The 20,896-nt window shown below is 35.0% G+C and overlaps 1 protein-coding gene across 2 annotated transcripts in view; it reads left to right on the top strand.

Annotated features, from left to right (window-relative positions):
- Nucleotides 1–20,896, top strand: part of CHRNB1 (cholinergic receptor nicotinic beta 1 subunit) — an 826,114-nt gene that overhangs the window by 61,235 nt on the left and 743,983 nt on the right. For both annotated transcript variants that reach the window (XM_044077017.1, XM_044077016.1), the window contains exon 2: nucleotides 6,768–6,907. In XM_044077017.1, the coding sequence (XP_043932952.1) occupies nucleotides 6,815–6,907 (93 nt within the window). In that variant the 5' untranslated portion in view covers nucleotides 6,768–6,814. The remainder of the gene's footprint in view (nucleotides 1–6,767; nucleotides 6,908–20,896) is intronic.

Raw genomic sequence — 20,896 nt, 5'->3', positions numbered from 1 at the left:
ACCACACTCTCTGTCCTTGGTCCTCTCCTCTTTAACATTCTCAACAACATCCTCCACAGGTCTCATTAATACAGTATGCAGATGACCCCACATTCATTTACATATCTGACTGCATGGCATTCTTCCAAAAAAAAAAGAATACTCAGGAAGCTTTAACTGCCACTGAGACTTAGCTTGTAACTCACAACCTATGCTTAACCTAAAAAAAAAAATACTACTGTTTTCTCCAAATCCCTGTCCGGTGAAAAAACAAAATTTAAAGTCCTCTCTCCCTTAATAATACAACCATTGAAGTCACTTCTCATAGCAAATTATTAGGGATGATAGTGGATGATAATCTTAAATTCAACCTGCATATACAAAATTGCATAAGAAAAACTCATCAAAAACTAGGGAAGTTTTTCAGAGCCAAAAACTTTCTCACTGACACAAACAAAACTACACTTGCCACTACTTATTTCCACCCCACACTTCTTTATGGTGCTCTCATAGGTTCATATGTGTGTACCAGGCTAATGGCCCTGGGGCCTTTACAAGCCTAGCCATAGGATTACCCTGGCATAGTGCCACCCGCCCTTAGTTCCCAGTGCCTCTGTCGAATAGCGCCACTGGAGTTATCCCCAGGGTGAATTTTCTGTTTCCCATCCACTCATCAAGATTTCTCTTGAAAAGGGTCAGCAAAGTGCTCTGCTTGACATGTATGGGAAGTCTGTTATATAGCATGGGCAGTCTCTGGGTTATGAACCTGTCCCTCCAGCATGTTCTGTTGATTGTGGTAATGAGGTTGAGGTCTCTGGAGCATGTGGTGCGGAGGGATTGGGATTTCTTTAGATGCAGCATTTCTAACAGAGCTGGGTCAGAAATGGCTTTGTAAGTCAAGCTACTAATCTACAGGAATCACAAAAATCAAATCTTGAACAATGTTTTAACAAAGTTGCTAAATTTTCAGCAAATACCCCTTTCAGAGCCCACCACTGTAGAACTACCCCATCAGCTAACGTATACACAGCTTCTAACCACTTATAAAATTGTCAAGTATCCAGCACTAAATAACATTCTGCACAACTATGTTCCCAGTTGGTCATTACTATCCAATGACCAAAAACTCATGTGTTTCCACAAACCTATAAAATCTGCTGGGCATTGTCTATAATCGTATCATGTTGCTTCAGACTGGAACTCCTTACTTGTATCCATCAGGTCAATACCCTTCCTCCCATCCTTCAAAACCATTCTGAATGAATTCCTAGCCAAAAGCTGGCTCTTTTTTTTACTCATCACCAGGATAAACTATATCCCTAGATGTGAACAAGTACCTATTATACCTTATACCGCCTTACTCTTATTCTTCACTCACTTCCTTATTTCGAGCAATTTCTCTCCCCTGGCTTTCTCTCTAAATAAACCATAAGCCTGCTTTTCTCCCACTTCATATTGCAACTCCTGTTTGTATTTTGCTAGCTCACCTTTAATTTTCCATAAACTTCTTAACCAAAAATTTCAAATTATGCCTAATTTGGTGCAATTATTTAAACTGCAGATGTTTTTTGAATTTTTTTTGAATATTATAAAAGTATTGCTCTGAAAATGCTTTGTAATACTTTGGAGATTTTCTCCCCAGGCCTCTGCTGAAAATATCCTCCTACACAGTCAGACTTTCCCAGTAATCAAATGTCAATAAACAGATAAATAAATAAACAAATATGGGTTATAACCTGCAAGGATATAGTAGCCAGACAGCTTCCAAAGCTTCAGGGCACTTTCCTCATGCCAAAACCATTGGCCAGCTTGAGCTGACCTAACTAGAGACAGGTTTGGACATCCAGCCCTTCAGAGTTTTCATGCCAACAGAGAGAGGGAGGCTGATCCCTGAAAGGACAGTGCTAGGAAAAACAAAAAATAAAAGTCCACACCCTGGCAATAAAAACACACCAAGAAATGGGGGATTAAGGGTGGGAGTGGCTACTGCAGCAGTGATCATTCAAACATCTACTGCTATGGTAAGTTTACTTACACAACTGTAGCATGTTCTTTATATTGATCACTGGTTCAGTAGTCTAAGCTATATGGGTAGATTACTATAGCTTACAAATTTTGGGAGGTGGAACTAGAGGAGACCAGGAGCCAATGGAGAAATGTCCTAGCAAAGCCTAGTCTTAACCTAGAAAAGCAATCAACCTTATAGTGCTTTGTAAAGGTATGTACAGAGGACCAAGCTGCTGCTTCAAAAATACTTCTAGAGTCCAACCTTTTCCAAAAAGCCATAGATGAAGCTAAGGTTCTAGTATAATGGGCCTTCACCCTGCCTGGAATAGTTATATCATGGTGAGTATAACATCATTTAATAGCCTTAGATAACCATTTGGAAATAGTCTGTTTTGACACAGGTTGTCTCTTCTTCTTGCTTTCACAAGAAATATACAACTGATCAGAAAATCTGAAAGATTTAGACCTGTCAAGATAATACCTGAGTTGTCTAGACATTAATGGGGTGGAGCATCCTTTCTCCCTCAATTTTAGGTTCAGGTAAGAAAATGAGGAGATGGATAGATTTGCTTAAAGTAAACTTGGATACCACTTTAGGCATAAAAGAATGATTAGTTCTCAAAGAAACCCTGTCCCTGTGGAAAATTAGGTAGGGTTCACCATAACTGCTTGCAACTCAGACACCCATCTTGCAGAGGCCAGAGCAATCAGTAAAACTGTTTTCCATGTTAAGAACTTCAAGTCAGCCAGGATAGCTGATTTAAATTGTGCAAATGTTAGCTTCTCTAACATAAAATTAAGATCTCAAGGAAGAACCACCAATTTCCCTCTGTATCTATCTTCCGGGACTTGTTGCATGGAGTCCTGGAGAAGAATCTTGCCAGCAGATAGTTCAGAGAGGAGGCAAACAGGTCTACTTCAGGAACTCCCTACAGATGGACCAAATCTTGGAAGACCCCCTGATCTAGTTTCCATTCGTGTGAGTCTGTCCTTGCCCTGCTTAGCTTGTCTGCCACATCGTTTTGCTCTGATGGAATGTAGGATATCTATAGAGTGAGACTGTGCTGTGAAGCTATATTCCAAGCTAACATGGCTAGTCTGCAAAGGGGGTACAACATGGTCCCCCCCTGCTTGTTGATGTTCCACATGACTCTGGCATTGTCTGCAACAGCTTGAAGAAGTCTCAGGGATCAAAGATGATTCAGAGAGTTGCATGCCTTTAACAGGGCAAGTATCTCTTTTATATTGATGTGCTTGAGTCTCTCCTTGGTGTCCCACACACCTTACATGTTTAACCCTCCAGAAACTGCTTCCCACATAAAGTCCATGTGTCTAAGGTGGGTGCCTGCTTTGGAACTGGGAAGGAGAAGAGGAGACATGGATTTAAGGATATCAGCAGTCTCTACCAAATGATCTCCCTTTTTACATACCCTAACCCTGGGATTTGAAAGGACAAAGGATACTGGTGCTGGGAGCAAAGAGACTTCAGATTCCATTGTACCTTACTCATGTGGAGTCTTGCCAGGTAAATTATGAGAATCAATATGCCATGAGGCCCAAAATTCTGAGGCATTCCTTCACAGTGACCAAAGCCTGAGGGGAAACTTTAGAAATAGATTTAGATATAGATCTATTTTTTCCTCTGGAAGAAAAGCTTTGCACTGACATTCCAGCAACATAATCATGTGTTATGGAATCAAAAAAGACTTTTGAATGTTCTCTTAGAATCCCAGCATGTATAAAAGATCTGTCACTGAAGTGAGAGATTCCTGACACTGGTTTGATGAAGTAAGCTAGTAATGTTGGCCTAAATTATAGCTATGACTGTGCAAAGATAACCAAGTCGTCTAATAAAATGTGGATACCCTATAGTCTGCAATGAGCTATAATTGGAGCTAGACACTTAGTGACCACTCTTGATGCAGTGGATAGACAAAGGGTAAGGCAGAGGACCGATAATGTGACCCAGGCACGCACAACCTTAAGAAATGCCTGACGTCCGGATCAACAGAGATGTGATGATAAGCATCTTTTAAATTTAGAGTTACTCAGAAACTTGAATGAGGAAGAAGAACAGATTCTGAAGTGACATCATTCTGAACTTGGGCACTATCAGAAACAGGTTTAGGAAAGAAAGATCCAGAACAGGTCTCAAAACATTTTCTTTCTTTGGCACTAAAAATATCCTTGAATGAAAACTGTTTCCTACCTGGGAAAGAGGAACTGGTTCTATCTATACCTGTTATAACATATGATGAAGGACGGGTGCAAATAAAACAGTCTGGTCAGGTGGATGATGGATTAACCCCTGGAAGTGAGACATCTATAATTAGTGATATGGATTTTGAAATATGAAAGGGTACAAAGCTTAATTTCTACATGCAGCTGAGACCATAGATAGTCAAAAATTTAAAACAAAGTAAAAGCTTTCAATAAGTAGGACTAGACAAAAAGTTTTTATGCACTGTCATATTATCTAACATCCTTGAAGCAGCTGCATTCATATATACACGTAAGGAATTCTTTCAGATTCACTTGAAAACCATTAGGACTTTTCAACGAGAATCACAGTTGGTGTGTGGTCATGATGAGCAGAGCTAACTTTGAAAAATGCCTTTCCCCAATGGCTGGTCCAAAGCTTACAAGAATAAGGAAGCCATCATTGTTTGTTCTAAGTGAGTTGTTGCGCATGTTAATTGAATGTCTGGTGGCTAATGGTATAACCAATTAACATACTGCAGGAGGAGACAGCTGTATTCTTTTGTCAGCTAGTAAAATACATGTGCATGTCTTATTGAAGGTTGTTTGCAGGAAGCTAGTATTGTTGGCTGAACTGACAACTATCTCAAGTAGGGCATATTTCAGCCTAGTAACTAGAATATATATGCCCAGGTCTCTTTATACACACACACACACACACAGACACACACACACACACACACACACACACACACACACATTTTTGCCACTGACAGGAAATATTGTACATGTTGTAGTGATATACAACAATGAATTGAAAAACAGAGTGTTTTGGCACATTTCTTCCCTACACATAGGCCCTAACTTAATTTGATTTATATCAGTGCTTGAACATCTATGGAATACGTTCAAGCTCCATTGCTGGGGGATCTTTCGAAGGTGCTACTTTATGCTCTGAAGGGGTTGTTTCCATTCTCATCTCCAAAGAATTTCCATTCCAGTAATTTCACAATCAAGCCAACACTTGCAGCCTGTTAGTTCATCTAGTCTACCCATTTGCCCCTCCCTTCATCCTATCCCATCCCTCCCAGAATGTTTTATTGCTTTAAAGTCTCAATCTATCTTGGCTTCTGCTTTATAGTATATTATACTAGTCTTCCTATCAACCATCATCTCTGTGAAAAGTAGTCCTTACATCAAGAAACACAGGGAAGCATTTGGCAATAAGGGGAAGTCATTTGTGGTCATTTATTAGCCCCATTAGGAAAAATGGCTCATCTTTGACCTGATCAGCATTGGCATCTCAGTATAATAGGCCATGCCATATAACAGACATAAGTCTATTTAGATGGAATTCATAGCAGTAATACATGGACAAAAACTGCAGAAAATTTAGGACTGTACTGATTTCTATTTACTCCCTAGAAATGTTTTCAAATTACATAAATTAACACTTTTGAGGTAGGTTTCAAATTACATAAATTAACGCTTTAGAGGAGTTGTTGCTAACTGCCTGCAAAATGGTTACAAGCATTAGATGTTTTGACATTTTACTGACGAGGTCACTCTCACTAGGTCCTGCCTGAAAATAGGCCATTCCTAAAGCAGTATTCAAGCTGAGTAAGGGAAATTTGGATTGAACATTAGGGAAATTCCCTTACATTTTGGTTCATTAGGAAAGAAGTATGTAAATAATAATTATAAATAATGAGATGCTATTAACATACTGAAATGTAAATGTATAAAGTTCTGGATATGAAAAGAGGAGTGGGAGTTTAAAAAGAAGGAAAAAAATAGAACACATTCCTTTGCCAGTGTGAAACTGAATATACAAATATTATAAAATATGGCTTATAAGCATGGATATTTTATTAAAGTATTTTACTCTTTTTTATAATAATAATATAATTTGCATCAATTTAATCTACCAGCAACTCAGACTAATCAAACCCTAGTTTACTACACTTACTTTACTTTTTTGTTGACTGGGTTAGTCCCACTAGGCCAATGTTTCTTGTTTTGCAGTTCCAGGAATGCAGGTGAAAATTTGATTCACTTGACATCTGTTATTATTGTACTGAATGGTTAGGTAAAAATAACCTGCTTTACTTTGTTGTTGTTGTGTCTTTTGGCTTTTCCCGGTTAGGGGTCGCCACAGCGGAACTCCGGTCTGCTAATGATTGGCAGTAGATTTTAACGTGCCGAGTTGCCGGCCCTGACGCACAACCTTCAACAAAGGTATGACCATTCATGCATATCTCCACACAGAAGACGCTCTAGCTGAGAATCGAACAGGACAATGTCTTACTGTGAGGCGACAACGCTACCACAGCACCATATATACATTATTATTGTGGAGATTGTTTAAAACTATTGTTATTTATGATTTTTAGAACTAGAAAACATCATTTGTTATGTCAGGTATCATAAATTGCCATCTTTTCAGGTTAGAACTTTTAAAAAATGGCATGAAGAATCTGACTGAATATATCATGTAAGAAAAGTCTTCTGAGGCAGCAGTGAAAGAAATCTGAGTAAAGAAAATCAGATACTATCACTAATGCAATGTCTGATATTTACAGGTGTTACAGCCTTCAGTGCAGAGGAACAACTACTAGAAAAGCTTTTTATGGACTATAATCTGTATGCGAGACCTGCTCGAACCCCTGATGAAAGAATAACAGTACGTCTAGGAATGGTGTTGTCTCAACTTGTCAGTGTGGTAAGAGAATGCTTTTAATTGTAGTATTCTCATTAGAGTAAGAAACAAATCCCTGTGGCACAATCAGGAATAGCCTTAAATGACAAGGCCAGGGTGATGGCGCAATATCTGAAGTTGATCAGAGACTATATTACATTATATTATATTACATTATATTATATTATACTATAGTATAGTATATTATATGTGACACTTTTAGATCTGTTATTTTGATCAATAAATTACTTTGTAGACTCATTTTCTACTACTTGTATTTCATTTTGCTTTATTATGGGGGACTACAAAATGATTGCGTGTATGTTTGCCATACTCCCCAAGGAATATAAGTAAATGTTTTGAAATAAATACATTATCTGAGCAATCTGCAAACATGCGGTAATAAAAAAATAAATGTTACTGCTGCTCTGCTATTTGCTTGTTCACTGAATGTGAGAGAAACATGTGCTAAAGCAATCATGTCACTTCACTACACTTCCTTCTGTTTTAACTCCTCAGTCTTAGAAGCAAATTGCGTACTAAAACATTAACATTTTTAGACAGCCATAAAGCAAGGTAAGACATACTTGGATATTATTATCAGTTTTAACAATGCAGTAATGTTCTCATTTTTAATGTAATTCATAATACAGAGTGTTATGATGGAAATATCAGTCTTCAGTACTTCCATAGCACTTATTAACCCAAAATCAGTGTTCATTGATGGCATCATTGATAATGTCAGATTTCAAACCATAAAATGAATTTCATTTTTACCATTTTGGCAAACTGAAGAATTTCAAGCAAACAAAAGTAGCAAGTCAATCACAAAAAACAATCCTAATAAAAATAAAAAATGTATCTTTTTTTATAAACTGAAGAATTCCCCACTGCAAAAATGGCATTGGATACAGTTTTCCAGTTCAACCTGCAAGCAAGAAAAATTCCATCTTTGTTGAATAATCCCCACACTTAGGGATGAAAAAAATGGCCTCCAGTTATGGTATCAGATAGTGAATGACATATAAAATTGGATTTACAGAAACCTAAGAAATGTATAAATCTTTTGTTTTTCTCCAGTATATTACAGATAATGCAGATATGGTCCATTCACTCCATTCTAGCTTCCAAAATGTAACTGTATTTTCTGGCATTAATATTTCTAACTCTTCCATGGCCCTAAAACTGCATGTCATTAAAAAAAACTTTGGCTTAGTATTTTCTTCTAGTTCTTCAATGTTTCCATCTCAGTGGGAAAACCTGCTTTGTGTGATTCACCAGCTGTGACCTTTTTTTTTTTTTTGACAGGGGGTTGTCCTTGTTATAGATATTTTGTCATTTCACACAATACTTTTATGGAATTCTAATCTGCATCTGTTTTCTGAAACCACTCTATGCCCAGGACTGATGGCCCTCCCATGTTCGTCACATATAAATATAACGTATGTGCTTTATTATAGCTCACCAGCATAATGATTTATACGTTCAGTGATAATAATCTAACATTTTGGCAATTGCCACTGCACTACTGTTTCTCATATACTTATGAACCTTTTCTTATCATCCGTATCAGAAAATTTGGACAAAACTGTCTATATAGCCAATTCTGCTTTTTGTTAATAATTGTAGTTTTTATCATTTTAAAATATAAACATTATAGATACTCAGATCTTAGCTGCAATTGCAATATATAAGTCTACAACAAAACGCAATAATTGAAGAAACACAAATATAGTTAACATTAAAATCTTGCAATATATAAAATATGTAAACATTTGAAGAACTCTCCTACTCCGCTTCTCTACAGTTGGTTAAGGTGAAATTCCTTGAGCTTCAGTTACTTGTAGGAAAAAAATTCAAAAGGTAGAAAGTTGAACACTGCTCTCCATATCAAATCATTGCTGGTGTGATTTCTAACTGTTCACTAGCAATGATTCACTTCATTTGAGAGATTCCTCCCTTCTTCGAGTTGGTGTCACAGAGAAGTTGGCATATATACTTTTGGGGTGTGGAGGCTTGCTTAAAGTTACATTTTTGCCCTAGAGTGTTTTTGTTATTATTTTTTTGTATTTTGCATCATTGGTTTTCTTAGTAGAATACTTCTACTCCTTAATCATATTAAGCAGCTTAGCTACTATGTCATATAGCTGTTGGTCTCCCCATTTTGCTTCTAGTAGAGTTTTGTCAGACAATATCTAGTAAAGCTATTCTGGCAGAGACTGCTGACTGACAAGACCTCCTTTCCCTTTCATGTTTCTGTTCCACGAATCATTCTGGTATATTGTCCAAAGAAATGTAGATGCTCTCTTCATTTTGGTACATTGTATAAAAATGGTAGCTGACTGGTTTTGGGATACTGTTAAAATACACAGACAAAGAATAGTGCAATACATTGATCCTTGAGTGCCTCATATAAAATTATCTTTCAAGAGCATGCAAAGACTCACAGGTTTAAAAAGAGGCCATAAATTCCAGCATCAATAATGAACAATTCAAAAGGCCATTAAAAATCTAGGAAATAAATACCTTCCATAGAACAAATGTTTTCAGTCCTAAAGAACTGACTGTTAAATCTAAGGATAAACTTAGCATCATCCTCTTTTAACAAAAATTGTATTCTGAATACCTTGGACCAATGCCTATTTGTTGTAAAACCATGAATTTAAATTAGGTATTTTTACCCCATTTGCAAATGTTCAAGTGTATTGAGACACTATTGAATCCTTATCGTTAATAAGGTCCACAATATTTAATTGGATCGGGGCTGCAATCATTCTGTTGTTCAAATGTAAAATTACATTAAAGTCATAGGTAATTATATATATATATGACCATAACAATTGCATATTTAATCTGACCATATTTTAAAATGTAAACACCAAAAAAAGGCCAGCACAGTGTATGGGAGAATAAAAAATATTTTATTGGAAAAACATACCAGTTTCAGCTAACGCCTTCTTCAGTGTTACATTCACAATAATGATAGATCTTTTTAAGCATTAGTTACACAAATCACATCATTGACCTCATGAATAATAAACAAGATTTTTAAAGCAAAACTTGCCATAATATAAAGCACATGTTTAAATGCATATCAGGAAACATATTGAAATTATATACACATATATATGCATGTATACAAAAAATACAATGCTGTAACCATACAATTGAAAACTGTATCAGACAACAAAATAGTAGTAAATTGAATCATGAATGTTCATTTAAACCAGGTAAAAAAAGACCTCCCAGTTTAATGATTCATATACATTCTTTAGTGTTAAGAATGTTGTGCAACCAGCTTTCATATTGCTGCTCTCCATAATTCTCTCAATAATAGTAAATCTGAAATTTGCTGTAGAATGTTTATATAAAGCATTCAAAATATTTTTATTTCTAATAGGACTCATATGTTCAGAAATACACAGTTTTAATGGATGAGATGTCTAGCCAACATAAAATGCCGTACAAGTGCTACTCGCAAGGTATATGATCCAATCTGAGCTCAATTAGCCAGAGTTTTAATGGAAAAAAATGTTGATGTGTTTCTACTGGTAAACTCCTTGGTTTGATTAACATACGTACAAGAAGTAGAATGCCCACATGGGATACAGCCAAGTAAAGACCTACCCTCAAGGGTGCCTTGTTGTGATCTAGCTGATCTAAACCAGTATTTATAGTGATTCAAAATGCCCCCTATTGTTGTTCCTTTTCTAAAAGAAAAATTACACCATTCCCCATCATATTTGAGAGACGTTCATTCACCATAAGGATGTTCCAATTTTTATGGATCAAATTAACAAATCTATTTGTATTGCATGCATATGTTGTAACAAATCTGATTGTATCATTATTACTGCTCTGTTGTCAATATTGTAATAACTGACCCCTGTCTTGAGTACGTGCCAATGTGCTAGCCTGAATCACCTGATGTTGGTTGTACCCTGTATTACAAAACCTATTCACAAGATCAAAACTCTGACTTTCAAAAGTCTCCGTATTGGAGCAAATATGACGTATCCTGAAAAACTGAGATTTGGGAATGTTACATAAAATGTGTTTAGGATGACAACTGGAAGCAAGTAATAAGCTATTAGAACTGAATCGTTTCCTATAAGCATCACTAGACAAAGTTCCATCTTCTAATTGGGTTATTTGGACATCCAAAAAAGAGATACATTTGGTATCATAATGAAGTATAAACTCTATGCCCCACTTATTTTTATTACACTATTCCACAAATTCTTGAAGATACCCGGAGTCACCTCTCCAAATAAGCCAACAGTCATCAAGATATCTTCTCCAAATATCAATTTCAACTAAAAATAGGCTGTGGTCATAGTCATAAATAATTTGTTGCTCCAAATAACCCATGAATAAGTCAGCATAAATGGGTGCAAAGGATGCACCCATTGCTGTACCCTTGATCTGTAGATGACATTTATCATCAAAGTAAAACACAGTTTTAGTTAACACATGTTCAGCCAAACATATCAAAAAAGTGTTTAGGATGACAACTGGAAGCAAGTAATAAGCTATTAGAACTGAATCGTTTCCTATAATCATCACTAGACAAAGTTCCATCTTCTAATTGGGTTATTTGGACATCCAAAAAAGAGATACATTTGGTATCATAATGAAGTGTAAACTCTATGCCCCACTTATTTTCATTCAGATATTCCACAAATTCTTGGAGATACCCAGAGTCACCTCTCCAAATATGCCAACAGTCATCAAGATATCTTCTCCAAATATCAATTTCAACTAAAAATAGGCTGTGGTCATAGTCATAAATAATTTGTTGCTCCAAATAACCCATGAATAAGTCAGCATAAATGGGTGCAAAGGATGCACCCATTGCTGTACCCTTGATCTGTAGATAACATTTATCATCAAAGTAAAACACAGTTTTAGTTAACACATGTTCAGCCAAACATATCAAAAAAGTATTGAGTCCAGGACTGTACAAAGAAGTTTTGTCCAACCAATATTGTAATGCAACTTGTGAGAAAAATGCAGAAGGAATCACCACTGGAAAGCACGCCTCTGTTATAATCCAAGGAAAATCTTTTATTCAAATACAGATAAAATAAGCGCTTTCGCATAGAAAAAAACTACACTTCATCAGATGTAATTTACAAAAAGGGAATCCATATTTTATACAAACTTTTGGCGCTCAAACTAAAAGCAATTATCCAATTTAACAAAGAACCTCATTAATCTTTTAAAGTGCTCTGCTTAAATTTAGTTTAAATAAACGAGTGGATAAATAAAAGAATGAATGAATGGAAATGCTTGTAAAGGCATTCTATTTACAGTCTATCATATAAACAAATTTTAAATAGATCTATATAACAACAGTTTAAAAGATTTTTCTTTTTTTTTCCTCATTCTGAAGACATTTTGAAGTATTTTAAAGCATCAGGGCTTTAAAAGCATGCACAACCCACAATATGGTATAACGCAAGGGCATAAATTATCAAAATTCTTAGGATCAAGCAATATAATAATATGTATGTGACTATATGAATACAACTGTAAATGAAACATCAAACTTGTATAACAGAGCTATCAAAAATGCATTGGCAAAACTCGCTATCAATGTTAAGTCAATATTCAGAATGAACTTGAGCAGTGATGAAGTTACATTGTAAAATCTTAGACTGCAAAGTTTAAGTCTAAACTAAGACATTATAGAAAACAGTATAAAAAACAGTATAAAAAAACTTTTTATGGCTAACGCTGTTAAAGTAATAAAAATTATGGTAAAAAACAAAAGTCTTTAAGCTGTATTCTAACTCTAAACAACAAATAAATGATTGGTATATGTAAGAGACATGTTATTCAAGGATATGAATCTAGTATTCAAAATTTTGCGAAAATATGTATATAAATGCTCACTTCTTTAACTAGACATAGAACACATTGAAAGAAAAGAAAACACAATTCATTGATGCAACCATCAATGTATATAGAATAACTTCTAAAAATAACTATGACTATTATAAAACCATCTATAAATTTAACGAAAAACAACAATCTGTAAATATATAAACTTGACAGTCATTTATAGAATTTTATCAAAAATTTTTTAAGAAATTTTTTAAAAAAGATTTTATTCTAATTTATCCAAAGTGTGTAATGTGTAAACTAAATGTAAGCTGCCCTATACATTATAGCCTTCTGTTGTCTAATACAGGTTTTACAGATACAAATTGATTAATGCCTGGCATAATGTGTGCTCTTAAAGTCAGTATCCATTTTAACTCCACATTAGCCAGATGATTCATTTTATCCCCTCCTCTTAAATTTGGTGTAACTATTTGTAAAATCCTAAAACTGAATTTATGGGTATTATTGCACTGTATGTGTTTAGCTAGGGCATTTTGTTCATTCCCTTTCCTTATGTCATATAGATGGTTATACACCCTATCTCTTAACCTTCTTTTGGTTAAACCAACATAAAACGCCTGACAGTCTTCACAAGTTGCTAAATAAATAAGGTTGGTGCTGTCACAGTTGGAATAGAAACTGGGTGTTAAAGTATATAAACCTAAAGGGTGTTGGAAAATGTGATTGGTGGAAATACAGGGGCACATATGACAATGACCGCATGGATGGGTTCCAATTTGGGTATGTCTAGTGTTACTATAAATGTTGTCTTTTTCTATGCATAAAATTTGTTTTAAATTTTCACAGTTTTTAAAGCTAAACCAAGGGTAATCTCCGACAAGTAGTCTGGTAGAAGGATCCATAGTTAGAACATTCCAATTGCTATGGATTATCTTTTTCAATATAATTATATCACTAGTATATTTCATTGTATATGTTACTTTATCTGTATAAGGTTTTACTCTTGGCATGCCAGAATAGTAAGCATATTTACCATAGGTTTTCGTATTGCTTCTATCTAATGGTGTATTGCCTATTATATGATGTTTACAATTTTTTACCATGTTGCTGTTATAGCCTCTTTCTTTAAAGAAAGATTCCAACTTTTCTACCTCTGTTGAAAGTATAGCCTCTTCTTTACAAATTTTAGTTAGTCTAGTAAACTGACTCTTAACCATCCCAGAAAATATATGTCTGGGATGCATACTGTCATATCTTAACAGTGTATTTCTCCATGTTGGTTTCCTGTAAAGGGAAGAACAAATAGTACCTTGCTCTGTTAATTTCAAAGATAGATCCAAAAAATGAATATTATGTTGTGAGGCTTCCATGGTAAATTTTAAAAAAGTAGTGGTAGATTCCAGTTGAGTAAGAAAGATTTCAAAGTCAATTCTACTGCCCTCCCATATAATCAGAATATCATCCACAAATCTCCTATAGAGTTTGATTTTCTTATATAAAACATGATTAAATAAAAAACTGAGCTCCCATTGATAAACCACTAAGTTGGCATAAGTATTTGCACAGGGGGTGCCCATGGCAACCCCCCATTTTTGTAGATAGCATTTGTTTTTAAACATAAAAATGTTGTTGTTTAATACCAGTTCTAATAAGTGGTTTACAAGAATTTGCCTGTTGTTACTAAAATTAGAAGACTTTACTAAAATCTCTCTTATGGCTTGCAGGCCAAAATCATTGGGAATACATGTAAACAAATTCTTAACATCCAATGTTATTAGCAGATATTCTGAGATGTTTTTGCTTAATTTCAAGTCATTCAAGTGATCTAAGAGCTGGTAAGAATCTTTGAGAATTGTGGGTATGTTGTCTACAACTGGCCTTAATAAATGTTCTATGAAGGAAGAAATAGTAAAAGTGGCCCATTTTTCACTAGATACAATCGGCCTCATAGGTATTGGCAAAACATTTTTATGAATCTTAGGTAGGCCTTTAATTATGGGCGTAATCGGGAACTCAATAAGGAAATAATGGTAAATTTCACTACTAATTTGTCCACACATTAATAAGTCATACAAATCGCCATGTATATTTTTGACAATAATGTCAACTTCATCTGGAGTAATAATTTGATATGTGGTGCCATCTGCAAGGAGAGAGATCATGTTAGCATCATAATCTACGGTGCTCATAATTACCACACCCCCTCCTTTATCTGCTGGTTTAATCGTGATATCTCTAGCACGTTTTAAAGTATTAAGGGAGATTCGTTCATTAGATGTTAAATTGAAATATGTGCATCTTTTTAATTTTTTCGAAAACAATTCGTAGAAATCTCTTTCACACAATTTCATGAAGCATTCAACATTATGAGGAATAGGAGGCATAAAATTGCTTTTGCATTTAAAATAATTAATCTTATTATCAACTTGTGTAACATTCTTTTCTTTGAAAAAATGTTTTAAGGCTATAGTGCGACAAAATAATCTCAAATCAATCAGAGTATCACTAAGAGTACTGATTTGTGATGGAATGAAATTCAAGCCTTTATTTAACAGCGAAACATCAAAATTAGTAAGGGCCGTATCTGAAAAGTTATAAACTAAATTGTTCAGTTCCTTGTCTTTCTCATGGCTCCATATTTTTCTCCTGACATCTTTCTCTTTCGTGGCCCCCTGCTGTTGGAGCGTCCTCTCAAGTTGGATTATTGTTTGACTGGAAAAGGTAAAAAACATGTATTGTCTGTAGCTGAATCTTTCGGTCTAGCTCCCAGAGCAGATTCTGAAGGAATAATCCTATTAGCCTGCTGATTAGGTGATTTTTGTATTAGGTGATTATTGTAATGTAGTTAAACCTGCCCAATGTGGAATATTAGTATATAGTGATTTAACCTCAAGCATACACATTATCCAACCTAGTTCTAATTAGGAGTCAGAAATAATGTTCAAAAACTGAGTAGTGTGCCTAAATCCATGATCTAGGCACCCCAAAGTAGGGCTTCAAATACATAGTAAGAAAAGCGGATAATGGCTCAGTCAAAGGTCCATGACCAGAAACAATTGGTCTACCTGGAGGAACTTGTGGGTTTTTATGTATTTTAGGAAGGAGGTATAAATACTGGGGTAACGGATCTACTACGGTTAGTTGACTTAACGTTTGCTCGGTAATTATGCCTTCACTTAATGCTAAATTAAAAAACTGGTCTATTTCTTGTTTGAACCTGGGAGTAGGGTCAATGGCCATATTGGTATAAAACCTCCCATCAGAGAGTTGGTTCATAGCTTCAGATAAATACATAGACCAATCCAAAACAACAATTAAACCGCTCTTGTCAACTGAAGTGATAACGATATTTCTATTATTACAAAGATAGTCAAATGCATATTTCTCTGATAATGTAAGATTATACCAACCCTGTGTAGTATATAAATCAGAAGAGAAATGTAAATCTTTAAGGATGCATTTTTGGAAAATCTCCACATATGTGTTTGGTGGAGGAATACATGTAGACTTATGAAATTTAAAACTGGGTGTTGGGTTTTGGGCAGATGCAGATTTATCAGATTTTTCAAAAAACAACTTCAAATGTAAATTTCTGCAAAATGACATCACATCCTTAACAAAATCTTGTTCAGCCACAACAAAATCAGTTACAAAATTTAAGGCCTTGTTAAGTAATTTCTTCTACACATCAGATAGCCTGATGGAAGAAATATTGTGTATATTATCCTCTCCCACTAATGTGGAATCAGAAGTTGAAGCAATTTTTCTAGTGAACCTACTTGATCGATGTTTCCTACCACCCCTCCTTCTAGCCCTAAAGGGTTAGATTCAGGTGTTTGACTCTTATCAACTGTAAAGGTAACATTACGCCTTTTATTTTTTGGAGACCAATCTCTATGGTCTGATTCAATATCAGTAAAAGAAGACAAATCATCTCCAGAGGTATCACTAGTGGACAAATTGCTTTGTTTCTTAAGAATGGGCTTTGGTCACTTCCTTTTAGTACCCACATTGGCACTATCTTGTTTAAAGGGTTGAACTCTTTTGTGTTGCTCAAATGGATTACCTAAATTATAATCACACAAATCTCTATTATACTTCCGAATTTTTCTATTTTTTAACTGTATTTCAAAATCAATTAATTCCTTATTTAACTTCTGAAATAATGTTCTATATAAAGGATGACTCTGTATTAGTTTGGCTTTCTCACATATCCGAGTCACTTCTGATATAGATGTTTGACTTGTTCAGGTGTTTGACTCTTATCAACAGTAAAGGTAACATTACACCTTTTATTTTTTGGAGACCAATCTCTATGGTCTGATTCAATATCAGTAAAAAAAAGATGAATCATCTCCAGAGGTATCACTAGTGGACAAATTGCTTTGTTTCTTAAGAATGGGCTTTGGTCGCTTCATTTTAGTACCCACATTGGCACTATCTTGTTTAAAGGATTGAACTCTTTTGTGTTGCTCAAATGGATTACCTAAATTATAATCACACAAATCTCTATTATACTTTTGAATTTTTCTATTTTTTTAACTGTATTTCAAAATCAATTAATTCCTTAGTTAACTTCTGAAATAATGTTCTATATAAAGGATGACTCTCTATTAGTTTGGCCACCTCACATATCCGAGTCACTTCTGATATAGAGTTGGCTATTCTACATTCATAAAAGGAATGTAAATCTCAACAAATCGAGAGGAAGCAGATTGTTTTGCAGCTGACCATTCAGTAATTAGTATGTCATCTTTCTGTCCAACAAGTGGTTGTAGTCTGATTCATAAACCTCTAGGAGTGATACCTTGAAGTTTATATGCTTTGAACAATCTTAGATGCCAAACATCAGATCTAAGATTTTTCATAGAGTTGGTCAATTTAAAAAAAATATTAGTACACTGAGTTGTAGAAGTTAAATTGTCAGACCTACTACACTCATTATCAAAATCAAAAGCCTGAAGATCATCTTTGTCAGCAGACAGACCTTGTAAAATTGTGATTTGATCCATGGTGAGACAATAAAATCAACGTCAACCACAATGGATTATTGGTAATGGATTGAGCTCCACCAGGCAAACAACAGCTAAGATGCTGGCCCTTAACAATGTGTGGAAAAATATGCTGTGGCTGCATGCTTGATTTATGTAGGAGGTGATTCCTACAGTAGTCCTTTCTATGTACTGAAGTATTAAGTCCTTTTTTTCATCCATTGTCAACTTGACATCAAGAAAGTCCATCTCTGTGGCTGATATATGGACTTCAAATACCAAAACTGAAGTTGTAGTCTCAACATACCCAACAAAATCAAACAGGTTTCATCACCTCACCACATAAAAAATACATCATCCGCAATTTAGGCATAATATATGATCTTATCCTTCTATGGATTGGTCTCATTAAATATGTATTTCATCTCCCACTGGGCCATTACTATGTTGGAGTAGCTGTTGGCACATGAAGTGCCTATAGCTACTCCCCATTTCTGCTAAAAGTAACCATTTCCATAAAGAAAAATATTGTTTTCCAGTCTGAGTTCAAGTAGTATACAAATCTGTTGGATCGCTATCCCATCAACCTGTGATTGTGTAAACTCTCTAACAGCATTCACCCCATAATCATTGGGGATGACAGTAAAAAGGCTATGAACATCCATCATGACCATCCTTAAATCAGTCACATGATCTATTTGACTCAATTTATGATGTAAACTCTCCACAAAATAAGAAGTGTCTTTTAGAACTATAGTTGCTTTCAATAACAGCCTCTTCAAATGATGCTCAACACAGAGGGTGGTTCAGTAACCCATCCCCTGTCAGACACAATAGGTTGCAGATGTGGATTCTACCTGTTTTTAGATATTTTTGGCTGTCCATTGGTCACAGGTACCTGTGGGTGATCAACTTTAAAATAGTCATTCAATTCCTATGTTATAGTCCTTGTCAAAAATAGATCATAAAGAACATCATTAACCTTCTGTATACTCTTATTGACCTCCCATTTCAGTATCTTAACATATGTATGGTTATCACTTAGCATCTCAATCATTTTTCTTTGGTATTTATCAACATCAGTCACAACTGTGCCACATCCTTTGTCTGCATGTTAAATTACTCTCTCATTATTCCTTATTAGTTCTTGTAGGGCTCTCATCTCCTCATTATTCGAATTGTAAAACCTCCAGAATTTTCCCTCTGTTGTAAGTCTGCTACTTCCTTTTCACACATCCACACAAATAACTATAAATTATATCCAGTCATACTGTAATGCTTGTGTAAAGACTCAGATCTGCAAACATTACAGTTTTGGCACACATATTTGGCCTTTTCACCTGCTAGTATTGAAAAACCTGAAACTGATGCTGAGCCATCTTGAATATGAGATATTTTCTGTCAAATGGTTTTAAGGGAATGAAAAGATATATGCTTTCCAAATATAAAGTTGCTATTTAAGAAGCTTGTTCTTTGGTGTCATCATCATGAATATTTTTGTATTTATTAACTTGTTCAGGTGTGATTAAGTTAGAACTTATCTTAGGCTATTATTGTCCTTTTTTGGAAATATGTAAGTCTGGAGTAGAAATGTTGACATTTTGCTCTATTAACTGTAATGCATGATGTATGTTATCAAGGGTGTAGTCAGGCATATTTATTTATTATTTTTATTTTTATTTATTTAACATTTGTTTACTGGGAAGGTCTGACTGGAACACAACCCATTTTCAGCAGAGGCCTAGGGAGAAATGCTCCAGATCCCTGTCTTTGGAATGTGGGAGGAAACAAGAGCACTTGGAGGAAACCCACACAAATGCAGGGAGAACATGCAGACTCTGCACAGAATGTACCCCGGCCGAGAATCAAACCGGAGAACCTCTTGCTATGAGGAGACAACACTAACCGTTGCACCACTGCATCGCCCATATGTTACATATGCCACTGGGTACAATTTTTGGTAAGGACATTTTATTTTAGAAATGAAATGTGACACAATTTAAATTAAAAAATGTGTTGGTATGTCAGCCATATATTTATTAAGTTAAATATTTTTAATAATTTGATAAACAGCTTTAACTTTCATAACTTCAGCCAGGCTAAGTGAGATATTGGCTTTAAGCCTCTCATTTCAGATTTTTTTTTTACTGTTGTAAAGATATGCTGTCTAGAAATATGCAACATGTACTGTCCCGACTAGAAATGATTACACTTCAAAAGGAAGGGGCTACACTCCTGAAGTTGTATAAAATTCCATTGTAAGCCTTGCAGTTCTTCCTACTACCCTTCATCTGACACCTATAGTCATATAATAACACTTTCTAATATAGGCTCCAATCTTCTCAATGTCAGCTAACATTTTATTTGTAGTCTATTATTAATAATACTGTTTAGAAAGATTGCAAATTTTCCTGAGTTTCAGAATCACACCTCTCAACTGTCCAGATTTTTGCCTCGCATTTTTAGTCTGTTCCTCATAAAATGTGTAGTGTTCTCGGCAAACCAGTGGGTTTTGAAGTCATTAAATAATTACAGATGTTTGAGATTAAGACTTCATATCCTTTAGAAAACTGCAGACTAATACAAAATCTGTTATTCTAGCAACTTTCTAAGTTTGTAAGAGTGACATTTAAAATCTGTTCCTATTTGTGGGCCTTTGCCCTCAATTATGTTTTGCTTTCCCCTCATTAGTAAGGCATTGAGAGGTATGTCCAGAGTAGTATAAAACAATACTGGAAATTAAAATATATGTGTTAGAGCAAACCAAATTTATTCACCATGGAATATGTTGAATAGTTTTAGTTGTTTTAGCTTATTTTCAAGGCAGGATATAATTGAGATAATATAATATCTTAAAATGTTATTTGATTCAGCTGTAGATAAACATTAAACCAGTACAAGTGCCAAAGCAGGTTTCTCCTGTCATATCATGGTCTCCTGCCCTATATTAAAATAATCTTTCACAATGGGACAAGCTAACTATAAGAATGATTGTTCTAACATGGAGAAACAAAAATGTGTTTTGCAAAGTTTATTTACTATGGAAATTCTAGGATCTGACATGATCTCGGGATGGAACATTGCTATCCTGTTCTTATCTTGGTAGCACTAAGGCTGGACAAGAAAATGCTAGTACTTTTGACAAAAGTTTCAAAATGCTGGCTTTGAGGGT

The sequence above is a fragment of the Protopterus annectens genome, chromosome 7.part0, assembly GCF_019279795.1.
Source record: "Protopterus annectens isolate FY-2018-M chromosome 7.part0, PAN1.0, whole genome shotgun sequence".
Taxonomy (NCBI): domain Eukaryota; kingdom Metazoa; phylum Chordata; order Ceratodontiformes; family Protopteridae; genus Protopterus; species Protopterus annectens.
Note: the sequence above shows the minus strand (reverse complement) of the source record. Positions and strands in the feature narration are given on the sequence as shown.